Genomic DNA, 16,657 nt, shown 5'->3' with positions numbered 1-16,657 from the left:
TATGGAATGAGAATTTATATCGAGGTCAGTGTGCCAGACTATGTAAGTGTCTTTAAATAGGTGTCCATTTTTCCACATTTGGGCAGGCACTCTGCTGGCATTTACAACTGTTAAATCTAGGAAAGCGTCAGATGGCTTTCCCAGCACTTCCAAGGAGAACTGTCTTCATCTTAGAAATACATATTTTGGCAATGAGTGTGTTGTTCACAGCCTTGCAAGAATTTTCCCCCTTAAAATTCAAGGTAAAAAAATAGAGAGGGGAAGGGAAAACAAGAACAGCAATGTAAACTTTTTTCCCCAAGAAAATACACAGCAGACTTAGTTTGATGTATTTTGTCTGATTTCCAAGATCATTGTGAAAGAAATAGGGCAAGGCAATAATTCACATCTGTTTTGTTGCAAATGTAATGGAAATTAAAACATGTTCTAGCTTAGTTGTAGGAGAGCGCACACAGCAGAGCTGACACTGGTGATTCGTAAGACACGTTCTTTCCTAAACCAAAACTCCAGTCCAATTCACGAAGTGCTGTGTTGCTGCCTAGTGGTGAAATGCAAAAGCTCCTGCTCTACTTTGATCACTGAAGGCCACTTGTCCCTCTGGCTGGCAATGACATGGCCTGTACCGCAGTTCACATATTTATACCGCACATAAATTTTCATAAAGCCAGTGTCCCGGCTTGCCCTGGCAGATACCATTGGGCAGCTGCGACGTTCAGTACAGACTCATAATCCTCGTGCAGCTGGGCTTTGTCCCGTTATCCTTAGGAGGGTGGATGCCAGCGAAGCTTGTGCTTTCCCTCTCACACACCCACCTGCCCTGCCTGAGCAAGGCTGCATGCAGCAGCAACTTCGCATCATTCACAGCACAAGAATGGCCCAAAGCCCATTTTAGTACCAGCTTTGTCACAGGGAAGTAGGTGGAATATGCTTCTGTATTTCTAAAGAAATAGTTAAGTTCCTTAAACTTATACTTTTGCATAAGGTTTTGTCCTGCCACCTTGTGCTGCACCCCTTCTCAGCTGAGCTCCTGCTCACCCCAAGTGCCCTCCTGAGCCTCCAGTAACCCCTCGGCCGTGGGGCTTCTGCTGCATCGGTCCCTCTGATCCCCCTGGGGACTACTCCCTTCCCCCAGCCTATTTCCATGTTCTCCCCGACACAGGTACCAGCAGAGCACCCCACCCCTTCGCACCTCTTTTCCAGATAATTCTCCTTCTCCCTTTCCCTCCCCCTGCCGCTCTCTGTCCAGGTACCGTGGCCAGGATTATGGCTCTGTGTGTGGCCACGGGTACAGCCTTTAACTCGGCGAAGCCCAGTCATGCAGCCTTTATCTCAAAAACAGCCCTGTCATCTTCCAGGGCTGAACCATCCTCCTAGAGCCAGGTGTTTCAGAGAAAGAAGCTGCTGCTCATCTATCTCGTGTTACTGGAGAACTTGATGTAATTTTCTGCAGACACCTGATCAGGTCAGATCTAGTAATTCCACATCCAGCAAAGGCGGCTCCTGTTTGTGACCTGCTGAGTGCCAGCACTGGACACACAGAAACATGAATGGCACTCTGTGGCCACAGAAGTTAGTTTCTGTCATGCTGCGGTGACTGTGGGCGATGCCCAGTGCCAGAGGAACCACAGGTCAGACAGCTGGAGCTTTTGTAGTTTGTTTGCTTTCAGAAGAAGATGTGCGTAGCACTTTCATAAAGCTCTGCCCTGCTTTACCATTCTGTTTCCATATTCTGCTAACTCCTGTTCCACCCAGCCTTAAAGATAACATTACTAAAGTAGTGCAGGACCAAAGCTCACATCCTCTGAAATGGATGAGAACATTCCTACTGACTTCAGAACCAGTGCTAGGTCTCTGAGGAAAATCTGACCTTTTTTTTTTTTTTTAACAGGGCAGAATGCACTGTAAATTTAAGGTTCAGGCAAACTTGTTGAACAGTTCTGATTCCTTCTTGATCTTAAAGATCAACAAACTGTTCTGCTGTGATGACAAAACACATTTGAGGTAGTACTAGGGAGATGGATGCAGTAGTGTGTTACCCATGTTCTAAGAAGTAACCTCCACTGAGAAACATTTATTTCCCTGAGATAAATGATATATTTTAGCAGAATGGGATTAGATGCACTTTTTGAAGTTTAAATGCAAAATATTATTTAGCAAATATATTAACAATTAATAATTGTGAGAAAGTACACAAAAACTTATCCTTAAAATATATTTTTCTGACTGAAATCTAAATAAATGTAAATAATGATCTGATACTGTGCCTATATTGTGTACCAGCTGGGGAAAACATTTATGACTCAGTGTTAAACTGAGCTGTGGAACAAGATAAAGAAGTCTGTGGAGCAGCCTTCTGCACATTCCTGCGCCTTCCTCTGTCACGTAAGGGCAGTTGTTCTCATGGATGTAAGCAATTACCTACCATAAAGCTTATCAGCAGATAGCACATGTGAACGCGTCCCCTGGTTCGCAACAGGCTGAGTGAGCTTGCTGCAGATGACACCTTGTTTGCTGCAGTTTGCTGAGACCAGAACTGTGCATGTACAAAGGAGCAAAGTGATCCTGCTGCACAGTGTCTCCCTCAGCCATGCACAGGAATGGAAAGGCGGTGGACAATTTTATCATAAACAAGCAGATACTAAATATGTCTGCACAGAGCTCTGTTCCTATGCAGGGTACAGGCTGTCAACAACAGCCTGTGCTCCACAGCAGTTCTGATACTGAGGGAGAAAATCAGTGCTCACTAATTCAACCTGAGATTGATCTAAATAGAAATCTTCCACACGTCTAGACATACCATGATGCTGCAGCACAACAAGCGTTCTTGTGTGCTGACAAGCGGTTTTGCTTTGTCTGGGATGAAGTGCTGTGGTACATCTGCTATCCAATCTGGCTATTCAACTGAGTAGTAAAATGAGTACTACTCTTGTTATTAGTAACTACTGCTAGTTACTCACAGAGACAACCCATGGTGCACAGCTGCCAACTCTCCAGCAGCAAATGTCATCTAAATCCAATCAGGCAGTGGAGAAAAGGAGGTTTTGTTTCTTGTCCAATCTGTCCCTCCAGGGCTGGAGAAAGACAGATTGATTCAATCAGAGAGTGCATGCACTCCACCAGCTCAAAGCATGATGTCAGTTAAGAAAATAAAAGTTAGACAGGAAGTAATTAAAATAGTGACTCTTGATGTAACAGCAAAGCTGAAAATGTTTGTGGGTGCCTGTTGCTAAAGCCACTGATCAGCCTTCCTGAAGTCTTGAGAGTGGGTAAAGAATCCATAGCCCCAAATACTGGAAGTTGGCAGGAGTTACAAAATATCAATCAGATTTCTGAAAAACTCAGTTTTTAGACTTCTGCTGTTCTTAACATCCCAGAATAGAATAGCCCAATAACTATATGCTCCATCAGTGTAATCTGACAGGGCACAGAGAAGTAATCATAGAATCATAGAATCATTTAGGTTGAAGAAGACCTTTGGTGTTATCAAGTCCAACCATTAACATAAAACTACCCAGGCCACCACTAAACCCTGTCCCCAAGCACCACATCTACGCGTCTCTGAAACGCCCCCAGTGCGGGTGCCCCCTCCCCAGGCAGCCTGTGCCGGTGCCTGACCACCCTTCCAGGGAAGAAATGTCCCCTCACCCCCACCCTAACCCTGCCCTGGCGCAGCTCGAGGCCGTTCCCTCTGCTCCTGTCGCTCCTTCCCTGGGAGCAGAGACCGACCCCCTGCCCACAGCCCCCTGTCAGGCAGCTGTAGGGAGCCATCAGGGCCCCCCTGAGCCCCCTCCTCTCCAGGCTGCCTCCCCCCTCAGCCTGTGCCCCAGCCCCTTCCCCAGCCCCTGCCCGGCTCTGGACACGCTCCAGCCCCTCAGCGTCCCTCTGGCAGCGAGGGGCCCAGAGCTGAGCCCAGGGCTCCAGGGGCGGCCCCGACAGGGCCCGGCGCGGGGGGACGGGCACTGCCCCGGCCCTGCTGGCCGCGCCGTTTCGGGCACCAGCCAGGGCGCCGCTGGCCTCCTTGGCCACCTGGGCACGCTGGGGGCTCTGACCAGCCCCCCAGGCCCTTTCCCACTCGGGAGCTCCCCAGCCCCCTGTCCCTCGCCTGTACCTTTGTATTCAGAGCAATTGTTGGTGCCGTCAGACACAGATCTGCTACATGCCCATGACAGTTCTAAAGAACTGTCACCCTTTGATTGCTTGAATACTGGTGCGAATACTACAATAGCAGGTTGCTTCAAAATTCCACTTTCAGAAGGCAGTGAAACTATTACTATGGCATTATAAATATGCTTAAACTCATAAAGTGAAAGAATCGTTGAAGTTGACTGACCACTGGAGATACTCTAGTCAACCCCCCTGCTCAAAGTAGGGTCAATTGGAGCCAGCTCCTCAGGGGTCTGGGGCTGCAAGCTACTGTTTGCCTTGTTCCACCCTCTCAGGATGCTGAGATCGTATCATGAACATCTTCTTACAATCACTACAGCAAGGCCTGCCCTCAGTTTTCACATCTCCCACTTCTTCCCTGATTCTAAGTACGGGGCCCAGCATCCCTGCCTCAGCTCCAGGGTCACCTCCAGTTCCCACTGGAACTAGCACTCTAGTTAGCTAGCACTAATTAGGCTAGCACTAATGCACTCCTGAGGTCTCCTGGACTGCTTGTGCCCTGCTGTGCTGCTCTTGGAAGGCTTCTACATTCTTGGTAAATTTTTTGCAGTGTTTAGAGGGCAAGTTGTTGCTGGGGGGTGTGTGTGTATGTTTAGTTGAAGGTCTTTTTACAGAGAAGCATTCCTGCAAGTTTGGAAATCTTGTCTTTTTCTGTGGAGGGCATCTTTAGCAATTTGCCTTTGCTTTTCGCACTCGTGTGTATGAAAATCAGAGTCCTGTTTCTCCTTCTGACCTTGCAGCCCCCGACGCTTTCCTCTGTACTTGCTATATTCCTTCCACACCTGGTTCATACTCTGTTTATGAGGCCTTTTGAGCAGTTTGGTTACCCTTGAAAGGTGTAATTTCAAGACCAATTCCCTTTTCTTGTGCTAATCCTTTGGGGATGTACCAGATCCATAAGCTCGTTCTTCTTTACCACCATGCACACCTACACCTGTGTGGCACACGGTGGTTCCTTGTTACGGAATTGGGTGAGTCACTGCAACTGTCCAAACCTGAATCCAGGCCAAGCCATGAGGCTTTCCCGGGCCGAGCAGCCGTTGACAGCTTGGTTACCTGTGCCGCCCCGCTGCAGTTGGATCAGTAAATCTCCCCGCTTCTGCCCCCCGCCCGTTTCTGAGAGCAGGGGGGCAGCAGCTGCTGCACTCTGTGGTGTCAGGCGTGCTGTGCTGCTGTGGCCTGAAGGAGCGGATGTGCTTTAAACACAGACTGTTGTCATCGAAGGTGAACAGGTCACTGAGTAGAAGTACACGTTAAAGGGCCTTGGGTTTATGTACAAAAAGCCATGCGCACAGAAATGTATCTGGAAGGTTCTCTAGGCAAGCAGCTAACAACACGTAAGACAACAGTCCAATACTAGATCCGAAAACCTGGAAAATGGCTTGTACGGAAGCCCCAACATTGTTGCTGGTGAGCCTGAGAGCACCCTCTCGGGACAAAGCTTACCCGAGCAGCTGAGATGCGTAAGAGACGGCTACTGCCTGCTGCTTGCGCCGTGCCCGCGTGCCGAGCGCCGCCTCCGGGGCGGCCACGCCCCTGCGCTTTGCCCAGCAGAGGGCGGTGGGACCGGGCGCGGGCACGGAGCGGGGCGTGGTCTGGGGCCGGGAGCGCGGGGGCGGGGGCGGGGCCGGGGGGGCGGGGCCGGGGGCGAGGGCGAGGGCGGGGGGGGCGGGGGCGGGGGCGGGGGCGGGGGCGGGGCCGAGGGCAGGGGGGCGGGGCCGGGGGCGGGGCCGGGGGCGGGGGGGCGGGACCTGAGGGCGGGCCGTGCGCAGATCCCTGCGCCCCGCCGCTCCGTGCGCGTCCGCACTGGGAGTTGCTGTCGGCGTTCCTTCGGGGGCGGGCGATGCGCGGCCCGGCCCCGGCGCAGCCTGGCTCCCGCAGCACGGCGCTGGCCGGCGGGCCCGTTGCGGCGGGAGCGGGGCGGGCGCGGCGTGTCCCGCCCCGCCCGCAGCGCTGGGGCCGGGCTCGGCCCTAGCACTCGGCACAGCTGCGGCCCTGTTGGCGGGTTTCCCTCTCTTTTCTTTTCGCAGTGCTTGATTCACTCTGTGCAACCTAAATGATTCTATGACTTGCAGATGTGGAAATCTTCCTCTGCTTTATGTTATTGCTGTAAATATTTCTTGTTAACTGCAAAACAGATAGACTTTGGCAGCAGGGAAAAAAAATTGTTACTGCACCTCACAACAGCATCCAGTGTGAAGTAACGTTCCATTACGGTTGCCGGCCGTCTCTGAATGCCGAGCGAACGGCAGGGGCTTGCGCCGGGCCGAGTCAGGGGCGACTGGGGCCGCTCGCAGCCGACACAGCGGTGTCTGACACTGGCCGATCCGAGCCTGGTCTGGCTCAGACAGCCTTCGTAGGACGTTGCTTTTTATCCCGCTGCCTTACCGGACCGTGCCAGGGGGCTGCCCGCGGCGCGGTGGTGGCACCAGGGCTCTTCGCAGCGGGCCGAGCCGGCTGCCACGGGGCAGAGGCGTGCCACAAGCACGGGCAGGATTGTGGACAGCAACTCCGGTAAGAGTGTCTGAAGAGGGGTGGGGGAAACACTAGGTGAACTTCAGTTATGAATTTAAAAGAAAGGGAAAGCAGTAATTTCATTCAAAGGCAGCACCCACCGCATGCCCATCCCCAGCCCTGCCTCGGCTGCATTAAAACCAGTCGCCATGACTTTGCCTACAGAGGTGTTGGCTTCTTACGTTCAACACCTGCTTGCGCATGCTGTTCCGGCTTTTCTATGTACCTATTAAGGTTCGTTAGGTTGAAGCTGAATTTGGCTAAATGTGGCAGCTGATGTACCTGAATAATTGCTTTAAAAGGCATTTCTAGCTAAAAACACGATGGATGGAATGAATGTGACAATCCTTAAAATATCAGCTGAACAAATATTATGGCTAAAAATCGAGTGGGTGGGGCCAAATACGACAGTCCTTTATGTGCAGCTTCAGTCTTTACATTCATGTAGTTGAGACAGTCCAGTTCAACCACCTTCCCACAGCATGGAAGAGAACAGCAGTGTCTTTATTTTGCAGTAGTGCAACACAGGTTGGTCTTGCCACACAGTGCTAATAATTTTCTTTTGCTCCAAGGAATTGACATCAATATTTCTTTCCTTTTTTTCAGACATGGGCCTTTGGAACTGTATGTTTTAAAAGAGGTCTAAGATGGGTAATTCTGTCTGTCAGGGGTGACAGCCTTGCCTTTGAATTCTGCCTCTAATACATTTTCTAGTGGTGAAACCAAGGATAAATGTACACTGTTGAAACCAGTGTTCTCGCCGGTAATCCTGTAGCCTTTGACTCTATTGTGGTAGGTTCTCTAAACCCTATATGCTAGTATACTTTATACCACCTTCGAGGTTAGGTTGTGTGGAAGTGCAGTGTACTGGCTAGAAATGGGGGCTGTTCAGTGTTGTGTATAAGCTCTGTTAGACAACAGAGATACGAAGACTCTACTCTAGGTGCCAAATCTCAGGTTTATAATTACTGTTTGTAAGTTACCACTGAGCAGTTTTGTTTAATGCTGTCTGGGGACACCTCAAGGAGCTTCCCTGATGCAGAGATGTCATCATAAGGAAGGACCTTGAGAATACTAGCAGTGGATGGCAGGATGCGGAGGTACAAAGAAGAACCTCACCCCTCACCAGCGCAGATACTATGTCTGGAAGGGTATTTACACCTGCTGTGGTAAAAGGGGGAAAAGTGAAGTATAAGACACAAATTCTATCTGTTCTTAGTGAGGTTTCATGACTTTGCCTCATCTGTGCTGTTCTACCACAGGACCTCTGTTTTCCTCACCACTTTATCTGATGGACTTAATCCGAGACCTGTGGCAGGCTGGTGTGTGAGGTAGATGTAGAAAGGAACTGCACAATGGTGGTTCCAAATACAGCCTCTTTTTTTACCCAGGAACTGAAGATTTTCAGCAAAGAAGAATGTAGAAAGGGGTTAGGATGCATTTGATGAAGAAAGTGATTTAAAAATCTGACTTGCTTGGATCACTGAGATCTTTTTTCATGTCTGCTGAGAAAGCCAGCAGTTACTTAGCGGTGAGCTGGAGTTTGAGTTAAGGTAGTTTTACATGATGTAGCTACATTAAGACATACCCTAGCACTTGGTTTGCTTCTGCATAACATAAATATTCTCAAAAGGGTGAAAATGTACACAAATAAGAAGAATTGAGACTTTTACATAAAATTAGAAACTATAAGTTTCGTAAGGTTAGAGGAGTTGCAAAGGGAGGAAAGCCTTTAGATCTGTGTGGAGCTCTGTGTAGACTGAGATCTGAATCACTCACAGTTAAAAATAGTATCTTTTGCTTGTTTTTACTTCTTAGAAGGAGAAAATTGGTAGTTCTGTGTCTGGTATGCTGCTAGAGCATGTCTTCCCAAGGTTCTAGTTAAAATTGGTTGTAGATACTTAGCTGTTGTTACTGCTCCTTCATTGCCAGGAAGGAGTTGTCTCTCTGGGCATATTTGGCGGAGATACTTAATTCTGAGTGTTTGCCAAAGCAAAAATGCTCTCATTTCAAAACTGAATTTTGGTCGCTGAATAGTATTTGTTATGTACACAGTGCAACTAAGGAGATAAATCTGAGAATAAGGGCATAAATAAAATCTAAGATCTGTTGTAGAAGCAGGTAATTGCAAGGGCTAAATTAAATAAATTTTAATTTTTATCCTGTATTTGTGAAACTGTCATGCTGTTTGTAGAGAACTCTTGCTGTCTTTGAGGGCAAAGGATCTCCATTTATTTGAGAAAACAAAAGGTTACTCAGTCTTCACTGAACCCACTCTGCAAGCACATTCAGCACTTCTTGTAGTTTATGGACAGCTGAAGTAAAATACATGTTGCAGGAACTACTTGTTGCCACTCAATTTCACCAAACATTTACATGTGCCTTTCTTTAGTATATGAGTAATGTCAGTTAGTCAAAGGACAAAGTATGACACATGTATTTGGCTAGATGTGTTTAAGCACTAACTAGACTGGGCCTAAAGTATTAGAAGTATGTTACTGTTGTTGTAACTGCATTACAGGTTTTAAGATCTTTCTGAAATCATTAAAATCAAATGGGCTGTGCACCTCAAGAATAAATGATGTGTTTTTTGTTGCACACTTTACAGAACGAGGCTCAAAAGGACATCTTGACCTCACGGAGTTAATAGGAGTTCCTCTTCCTCCATCTGTCTACTTTGTCACTGGCTACGGAGGGTTTCCAGCATACAGCTTTGGTCCAGATGCTAACATCGGTCGACTGACAAGCGCTATAGTACCAATGCCTTTCTATAGAGATTTCGCTATCGTAGTTACGGTGAAACCAAACAGTGATCGTGGAGGAGTGCTATTTGCAATAACAGATGCCTTCCAGAAAACTATTTACCTGGGAATGAGACTTTCACCGGTTGATGACAGCACCCAGAGAATAATTATGTACTACACGGAGCCTGGTTCCCATGTGTCCCGAGAGGCTGCTTCATTTAAAGTGCCAGTGATGACCAACAGGTGGAATAGGTTTACAGTGACTGTTCAGGGAAATGATGTTGCTTTGTTCATGGACTGTGAGGAGTATCAAAGAGTTCAGTTTCAAAGGTCAGCTCAACCCTTAGTATTTGAATCTGGCTCTGGGATATTTGTTGGTAATGCAGGAGCTACAGGACTGGAAAAGTTCACAGTAAGTCCTGTCTGATAATTTCACGTGCCTCAGTGTTTTATGCATGTATGCTCTACCCAAGAAAGTCTGCTTAAAATGATTATATCTCAAATGAGGTTACAAATTACATAGTTTGTATTTTTCATATCTGGCTAGGATTCAGGCAGTGCAGATACATAAACTCTGGCTTCAAACGCAATCCTCAGAAGTTTATTAACGGTCCAGATATTAAACTCAGTGCTCAGTCTGAATACTAAAAAATTCAAGGTAAATATATCACGTAAACTCATATGGCCTTTTAACGAAGGGCACACTTCAGAGTATCCATTTGCTGAACTTCTGAGAATAATACCTTCATAGGAAGTACAATTTTAAACCCTTATTAGCTAGGTGTGTTTACTTCGCATTCAACATCAGGAAGAGAATGATCTCATTAAAGATAAAGAAGTTGGAAGATATTACTTAAGCTTATCAGCTACTTCAGAGAAATAGAATGGGCTGAAACCACTACCACAAGGCTCCCAAGCCTTCTTAGCTGAGTGCAAGCATCTTTCTTGCTGGCTGGAATTCTCAGCCACTGAGCTTTAAAATGAGAATGTGGAAGCTATCAATACATGTGAGATTGAATCATTGTCAAATTGGAAGCGAAACATCACTTTTCATGTCTTGTTCTTGTACTTCAAAACTTGTACAATATTTTGTGAGATTAATATCTCTTCCCCTAAATTAGTAAAGCAGCAGCACAAAACTGAGTGGATCCTTTGCTTTAGGGGAAAAAAAGATGTTCTTTCCAAAGTTCAGGTGTACTGGCAAGTTGTGAGCTCCATCTGGTAAGCAACAAGGATGATGTACTTGTATCATTTATCTGACTAGTCTAAGCACCTAGAATTACAGGAGTATATCGATTACTAGCAAATAGGGGTGGAAAGGGAATGTAGGAAAACAGCCTGTTGGTGCTACCTTTCTTAGACAGATGGAATGACTCAATTTATGAGTCTGATTGCCTGATTAGTAATTAAGAATGAGAAACATTCAAGAAAATGAGACTACTTTGGTACCCCACCTGGAAAACACATGTAAAGATCAGTTGCTGAGATTAGCACCAATCAATCTGTAAAGATGGTGACAGGAATGCATGGTGGGTTACACTCTAAGGCATTGCTGCTGTGACAGGCTGTTCTGTATGCTGTATCGAGTACACACGTTTCAGGCAGTATTCTGGTGGCTTCAGTACTACTGATTGTGACATGCACTGTACATCTTAGGCCTTTATTTCTTCATGTGTCCTATGTCACAATTGCTTTTGGGTAGCAAAACTAAATGGTTGATTCCTCCTCAAGCTCTGTTTGTATGACAAGAACTGTTTACACTGATTGCTCAAAATAGAAATGAGTCACAGCTGATGGTGCAAATGACCCTGGATGTGTGTCAGCTGCTGGTTTGCTCTGGCTAATGGGAATTTGTGAGTCTAAGGCTCTGGTTGCCAGATATGAAAGGACATAGCTATCATCAGATTTTATGGAAACAAAAGGAAATTCTAGCCCTGGTGCTTGTAAAGAAAAGTAGAAAAAAGACAACAACCAAGTATAGCTAAACCAGTGATGATGCCAGATTCTGCAAACCAGCTTTAGCAGGGAAGGCAGCAGCAGGCAGAGCCCTGGAGGGGGAACACAGTACCTCACACCCACTGTCCCTGCCATGGCAGGCTTGGCCATGCCTGTTCCCTGGTTGGAGTAATTGACTAGCAGCAACACCTGGGACACATTAAAGCTCTCCATTTTACTTCTTTCACCAGCCAGGGATACAGATTAGAGCAAGAGGAGAAAAATGTGTTCTCCAAATGTGATTCACTCATACTGTGAAAACAAAGCATCACTTCTGAGAGATGGCTTAAATGTCTGGTTGTGCCTCCATTCATGTAGAAATTTTCAGTGAGCTGTTCAGTTAGTCTGGTGCCATTCAGTATCTGAGTTGCTCATTATTAAGTTTTGAGATGAACAGGATGAATAGATGAAGAACAGGATGGTTCAGTTCACAGAGCTATTTCAGATTGCCTGCAAACTCAGGAAGCACCAACTGCATGAGTTTTGTGGTTTTTGAAGGTACAGAAATTAGAGGAGCATTAAGGATAGAATCTTAGGTTTTGTTCCTTTCTGAAATTTTCTAGAAGCCACCAGAAGTACTGCTTAAAAAGTACTTTCTTGCTTATAATTCCCCAATACTTCTAGGGTGGGGAGAGAGGATGGCTGCAGAGAGGAAAGAGCCAGCGTACAGACATAGCAGTGCATACGAACGGTAGCTGCTCCTCCTCTGGAGTTTGCAGGTTTTGGTGCCATTAAGTAACAGCAAAGCATACTGCTTTTCTCATCTCAACAGCTGTTGCAGTTTGCCTTACCAAGGCTCAGGCTTTCTATACCCCTGTGTGAGCAGATCTGCTGTGTGCCTGTGGTCGTACTTGGCAGGCAGAGCACAACCCAGATGCCCTTGCATGGTGTGAACATTTTAGCTCCCCGAAGAGAAGTCACTGGACTGAGAAGTATTCTGTGTCTGTCTAGAGATAAAGACTAAATCTGCCAGCTTCTTCAGGCTCTTCTCTAAAGAAAATACAAAAGCACAGCAACAACAACAAAAAATGCAGCCAGCAAAACAGGAAGGGGCAGCTCATGTATGTTGGGTGAGATGGCTCTAGATCTGAATACCTGTCATTCTGCCTACGTGTGCATCATGCCTAACTGAGGCTTCATAACAAGGAAACATCCCCCAACGTTTCTTAAAACACTTTGAATCTTTGTAATCTAAGAAATAAGACTTGAACTTTTAAAATGAAATTGTAGCTGCTCCTTCAGCATGTCTGACTGAGAAATACAGTTTGTAACTCTGAAAAAAGGACTGTTTGTTATCAGAAAATCCATCTCCTTTCTGTTTTGAAAAGGTTTAAGCTGTTCTCTGCCTGACCTACTTCATCAGTTATGGGTATTTCCTTCCCATCCTTTGTCTCCCTTTTTACGGTTTCACACATACCATTTTTGCAGCTGCAATGCACTTCTTCACTAGAAAAAGCAGACTACTTCACAGACTCTAGGACATGAACTCGGACTAGGTCCTTCGGCTGGGGCTCTGACAGTATAGTATGGCAATTGTACTGTCACTGGGACACGAGAGTCATTGTGTTCTGGCAGCTTTGATTTTTTCTACATTTTGCAAAAGGAAAACATAAGGACATATTTACATTTTCCAACCTGGTTTATTATCATAGAATGTTATGCTTCAGATCATTTTCCAAGCAAATCAGAAAAGTCTGGGCTTTTTTTGTTGATTTGTTTAATCCCCACCCCTCCACCTACCCCTTCACACACATGCTACTTAAAATATTACTTCCTTAAACTGTTTTTATTATTTCGTGTAGGGCTCAATTCAACATCTGACAATCAAATCTGACCCAAGGGCTACTGAAGATCATTGTGAAGATGATGATCCATATGTGAGTATTCTTATAATTACTTCTTTATCTACCCTCAGTGCCTCAGAGATTTCAAAGTCATTTGCCATTAGACATTTTTCATAAGGCTAAATGTCTGTCATTTTGGGAAAATAGTATCATACTTAAAACTATCTGCGTGTGAACCTTTTTTTTTGACTACACAGCCCATAAACCTATGATTTTTCAAAAAGTATAATTTTCTCTTGTCTATAACACCTTTCAGAAAAGGAACTATGCCTTTTATTTTTCTGAAGGGTCATTTTCATGAAATGCTGTAAGTACTGAAATAAGTTAACACCATAATGACGCTGAGGCTTCATCAACTGGAAAAAAAAGGCTTTTTTCATTAAAGTAGCCAATTCCTTGGAGACCACGCTTTTTTCCCCTGACTTTTATGAACTTGCTATCATGCTTTTGCACAGGCTTCAGGGGACATCAGTGGTAATGGCAGCATTCAAGAACACGAAAGTATTTCTAAGACACAGGAAGTCCTTGCGCCTTCTCATCTTCCCATAAGGGTAAAGGTATTTGATTTATTTGCTTTACATTTCTGGTTTAATAGTACTTTTTTAGATAGTGAGGTATGGATTTTGTCACTAGTTTTTCACATGTGGCAGCTTCCAAAGTGGGAACAACATGCACCCGTCCATAAGAGTGACTGCACTGTGCCAGACCAAAAGGCTGGTGTATTTGACAACAATCAGCAATCACTGCTTTGGGAAGAGTGTAATAACAGATCAGGAGCGTAGATATGACACTTACTAGGAATACTCTTTTACTCTGCAACAATTTCCATCTCAGGAAATGCTTGAGCCAAGACTGTATCTGTTTGTGTTTGGTGGACCTCAGCTGAGTTTTTCAGCCTTGAATTTCTTGCTTTGTTTTTTTAACCCATGGGAATTTTACCATCCTCACCTTCGTGCTGCAGCGTTCCTTAGCTTATTTAATGACATGTTTTGTGAAGGACTTTCACCTTTTGCTTGCCCTTCTGAACATGGTAGCTGCAGCTCTCATTTGGTGGTTACTGTGCTGGAAGACAGAGTAAATGGTTGTTCCTTGCCATACTGTTTGCAGTTTTAGAGATTCCTATCACATTGTGTTCCCCCGCCCTTTTTGTGTGTGGCTGACATGTTCCTGTCCATTCCTCACAATGAAGTTTTCCATGCAGCTTATATCAAGCATTTTTCTTTTATCCAAGTTCTCACTGATTCCTTTAGAGAAAACCAGTAGCTTTTTGAGAAATGACTTTACAGAAACCATGCTCACATTTACCTCATAGAGCACATACTTCAGCTCTTTCATTGTTGAATCCTTCAGAACTTGTGGGTGAATACTGTTTGGTTCTGATGACTTGTTGCCATTCACTTAGTGTGTTTCCTACCCTTTTCTTACAAACACTTGCAGGTTTAGACATATTCTCTGCTGAGTTTCCCAAGAATACTCTTTTGCAGGAATTTTAACTCTGCCATGGTCAACATGAACGCAAAAAACTTTTTTTTCTGCTATGGCTTAAAATTCTTTGAGCACTCTTTTTACAGCTTCATCGTGTATTGACCTGGCTTCCTGCTCCTGATGTGTTTGAAAAGAGATTTATTATTAATATTCATGCCTTCTACATATATCTCATTAATATCTTTTTGGCCTGCCTTCTGCTTTTCACAGAATAGCAGACTCAAAGCAAAGTCAAGTACAGAAGGTTGCTCAGTGCAGTGAGTTTTGGGTCACCTCAGGGGTGGAGACTCCACTGCTTACAGTTGACTTGAATTCTGTAACTAAGCTAGAATCAACACCCAAAGGAAAAATATAACTGAAAAAGTATTACAGAATATAATTTATTATTTGGTAATGATGGAGTTGTGGTTGTCACAAACAAAGAGGCAAGGTATACTTCTTCCTGATGTGCCTCTCAAAAGACACAGTTGCTCATCAACGACTATAGCATTGCAAACATTTTTCAATTCAGCTTTAATACTTTCACTTACTTTATTTGAATTTCTCCACAAATTATTATCTGATTTGATGTTATTTTAGTTTTCTCTTTAAAACGTTTTTAAGATTATCTGAGAAACTGAATCATGCTTTAAGTACACAAATCATTTTCTCTGAAGGCCTGCCCCACAATGTTAATAAAGCAAATATGTATGTACGACAGATTATCACCCTTAGAAAATGAGAAAGAAGCAAGCCTCTTCATAGCTCTTTTTTGTTCTACAGACACTCTTTTGGTGGCAGATTATCAATTTCTTGGACTGTGTAGAAGCAGTCTTCACTGAATCTGTGTGCAGTCCCAGTTACTACTACAGTAACTCTTTGTATGAGCCAGTCACAGAATGGATGATGATACAAGGTTTCTGAGAAAGCTAACCATAAGCCTGAAAGGCCAGTAAATTACTCTTTTCTTCAAAATGCAAGAACTTCATGTGAAAGTATTTCCTTGGATTATACACATTTTTTGTAAAATGCCTGGGGACTTCAAAAGGCTGTACCACTGTGTCAATAAATATGTAGCCTCCTTTAGCAAAATGTTTTATGCTATTGCCAAATTAGAAATACCTAAGTGCAAATGACTCTTGGGATTTGTATGCCTTTCAGGGTGACTGCCCATGGAGTTTTAATGGGTATATTCTTTAGAAATATTAAACAGGAGATGGAGGAACAATGACAGTGTAACAGTCAGTACAGTCACTGACAGATGTTTCTGAGAAAGTTTTTATTTATCTTCCTCTCTGAAAAGTAGCTGAACAAACTCTCCAAATCAGCACTTCAAAGCAAATTGCTATGCTCAGCTGGAATGAAACAAGTCAAAGGTCATACTTGAAAATGCAATCTCTGAATAAAGACACTTAGCAATGTTGATGGTGCATATTCTAATTTGTATTTTTCTGCTAAGAAGTTCAGTATTGTGCAGTGGAAATGGATAGCATTCTTTGGACTGTTTCAGAATATTGCCATTTAATGGGCCTTGGGAATCAGGAGAAAAGGCCTCAGTGAATCGGCAGAACAGGAATGTTTAATGTTTGTAGAGAGGTGTCTCTTCATAAAGAATTCTCATGTAAATTCTCTGCTAATTGATTATTCAGCCAAAAACTGTCCTTGGCATGTGTTAGCTATCGGAATCTTCAGAGAAATATAGTCTGAACTACTCTGCATGTCAGAAAGACTCTGCAAGAAAGGAAAAGTAGGAAACAACAATTTTCATTGCTGCTTCACAAGTGTTCAAGCCATTGCATGTGTGTCGCAGCACTGGGTTTGTGTGATTTTTATTTTTTTTTTCCCCAGGAACAATACTACCCATTTTGTTTCATTAGCCTTACATCTTTATGAACTAACAATCATAAAAATACAATCAAGGATCATAGAATA

The 16,657-nt window shown here is 44.5% G+C and overlaps 1 protein-coding gene across 8 annotated transcripts in view; it reads left to right on the top strand.

Moving 5' to 3' along the window:
* LOC102055209 (collagen alpha-1(XV) chain) overlaps nt 1–16,657 on the top strand; it is a 129,791-nt gene that overhangs the window by 22,032 nt on the left and 91,102 nt on the right. For 4 of the 8 annotated variants that reach the window (XM_055705364.1, XM_055705363.1, XM_055705362.1 and 1 more), the window contains exons 3-5: nt 9,287–9,834; nt 13,220–13,294; nt 13,717–13,812. In XM_055705364.1, the coding sequence (XP_055561339.1) occupies nt 9,287–9,834; nt 13,220–13,294; nt 13,717–13,812 (719 nt within the window). Of the gene's footprint in view, nt 1–6,021; nt 6,679–7,284; nt 7,471–9,286; nt 9,835–13,219; nt 13,295–13,716; nt 13,819–16,657 lie in introns of those variants that run through there. The other 4 variants (XM_055705360.1, XM_055705359.1, XM_027809045.2 and 1 more) reach the window with 2 other exon arrangements.

The sequence above is a fragment of the Falco cherrug genome, chromosome 3 (genome assembly GCF_023634085.1).
Source record: "Falco cherrug isolate bFalChe1 chromosome 3, bFalChe1.pri, whole genome shotgun sequence".
Classification (NCBI taxonomy): domain Eukaryota; kingdom Metazoa; phylum Chordata; class Aves; order Falconiformes; family Falconidae; genus Falco; species Falco cherrug.
Note: the sequence above shows the minus strand (reverse complement) of the source record. Positions and strands in the feature narration are given on the sequence as shown.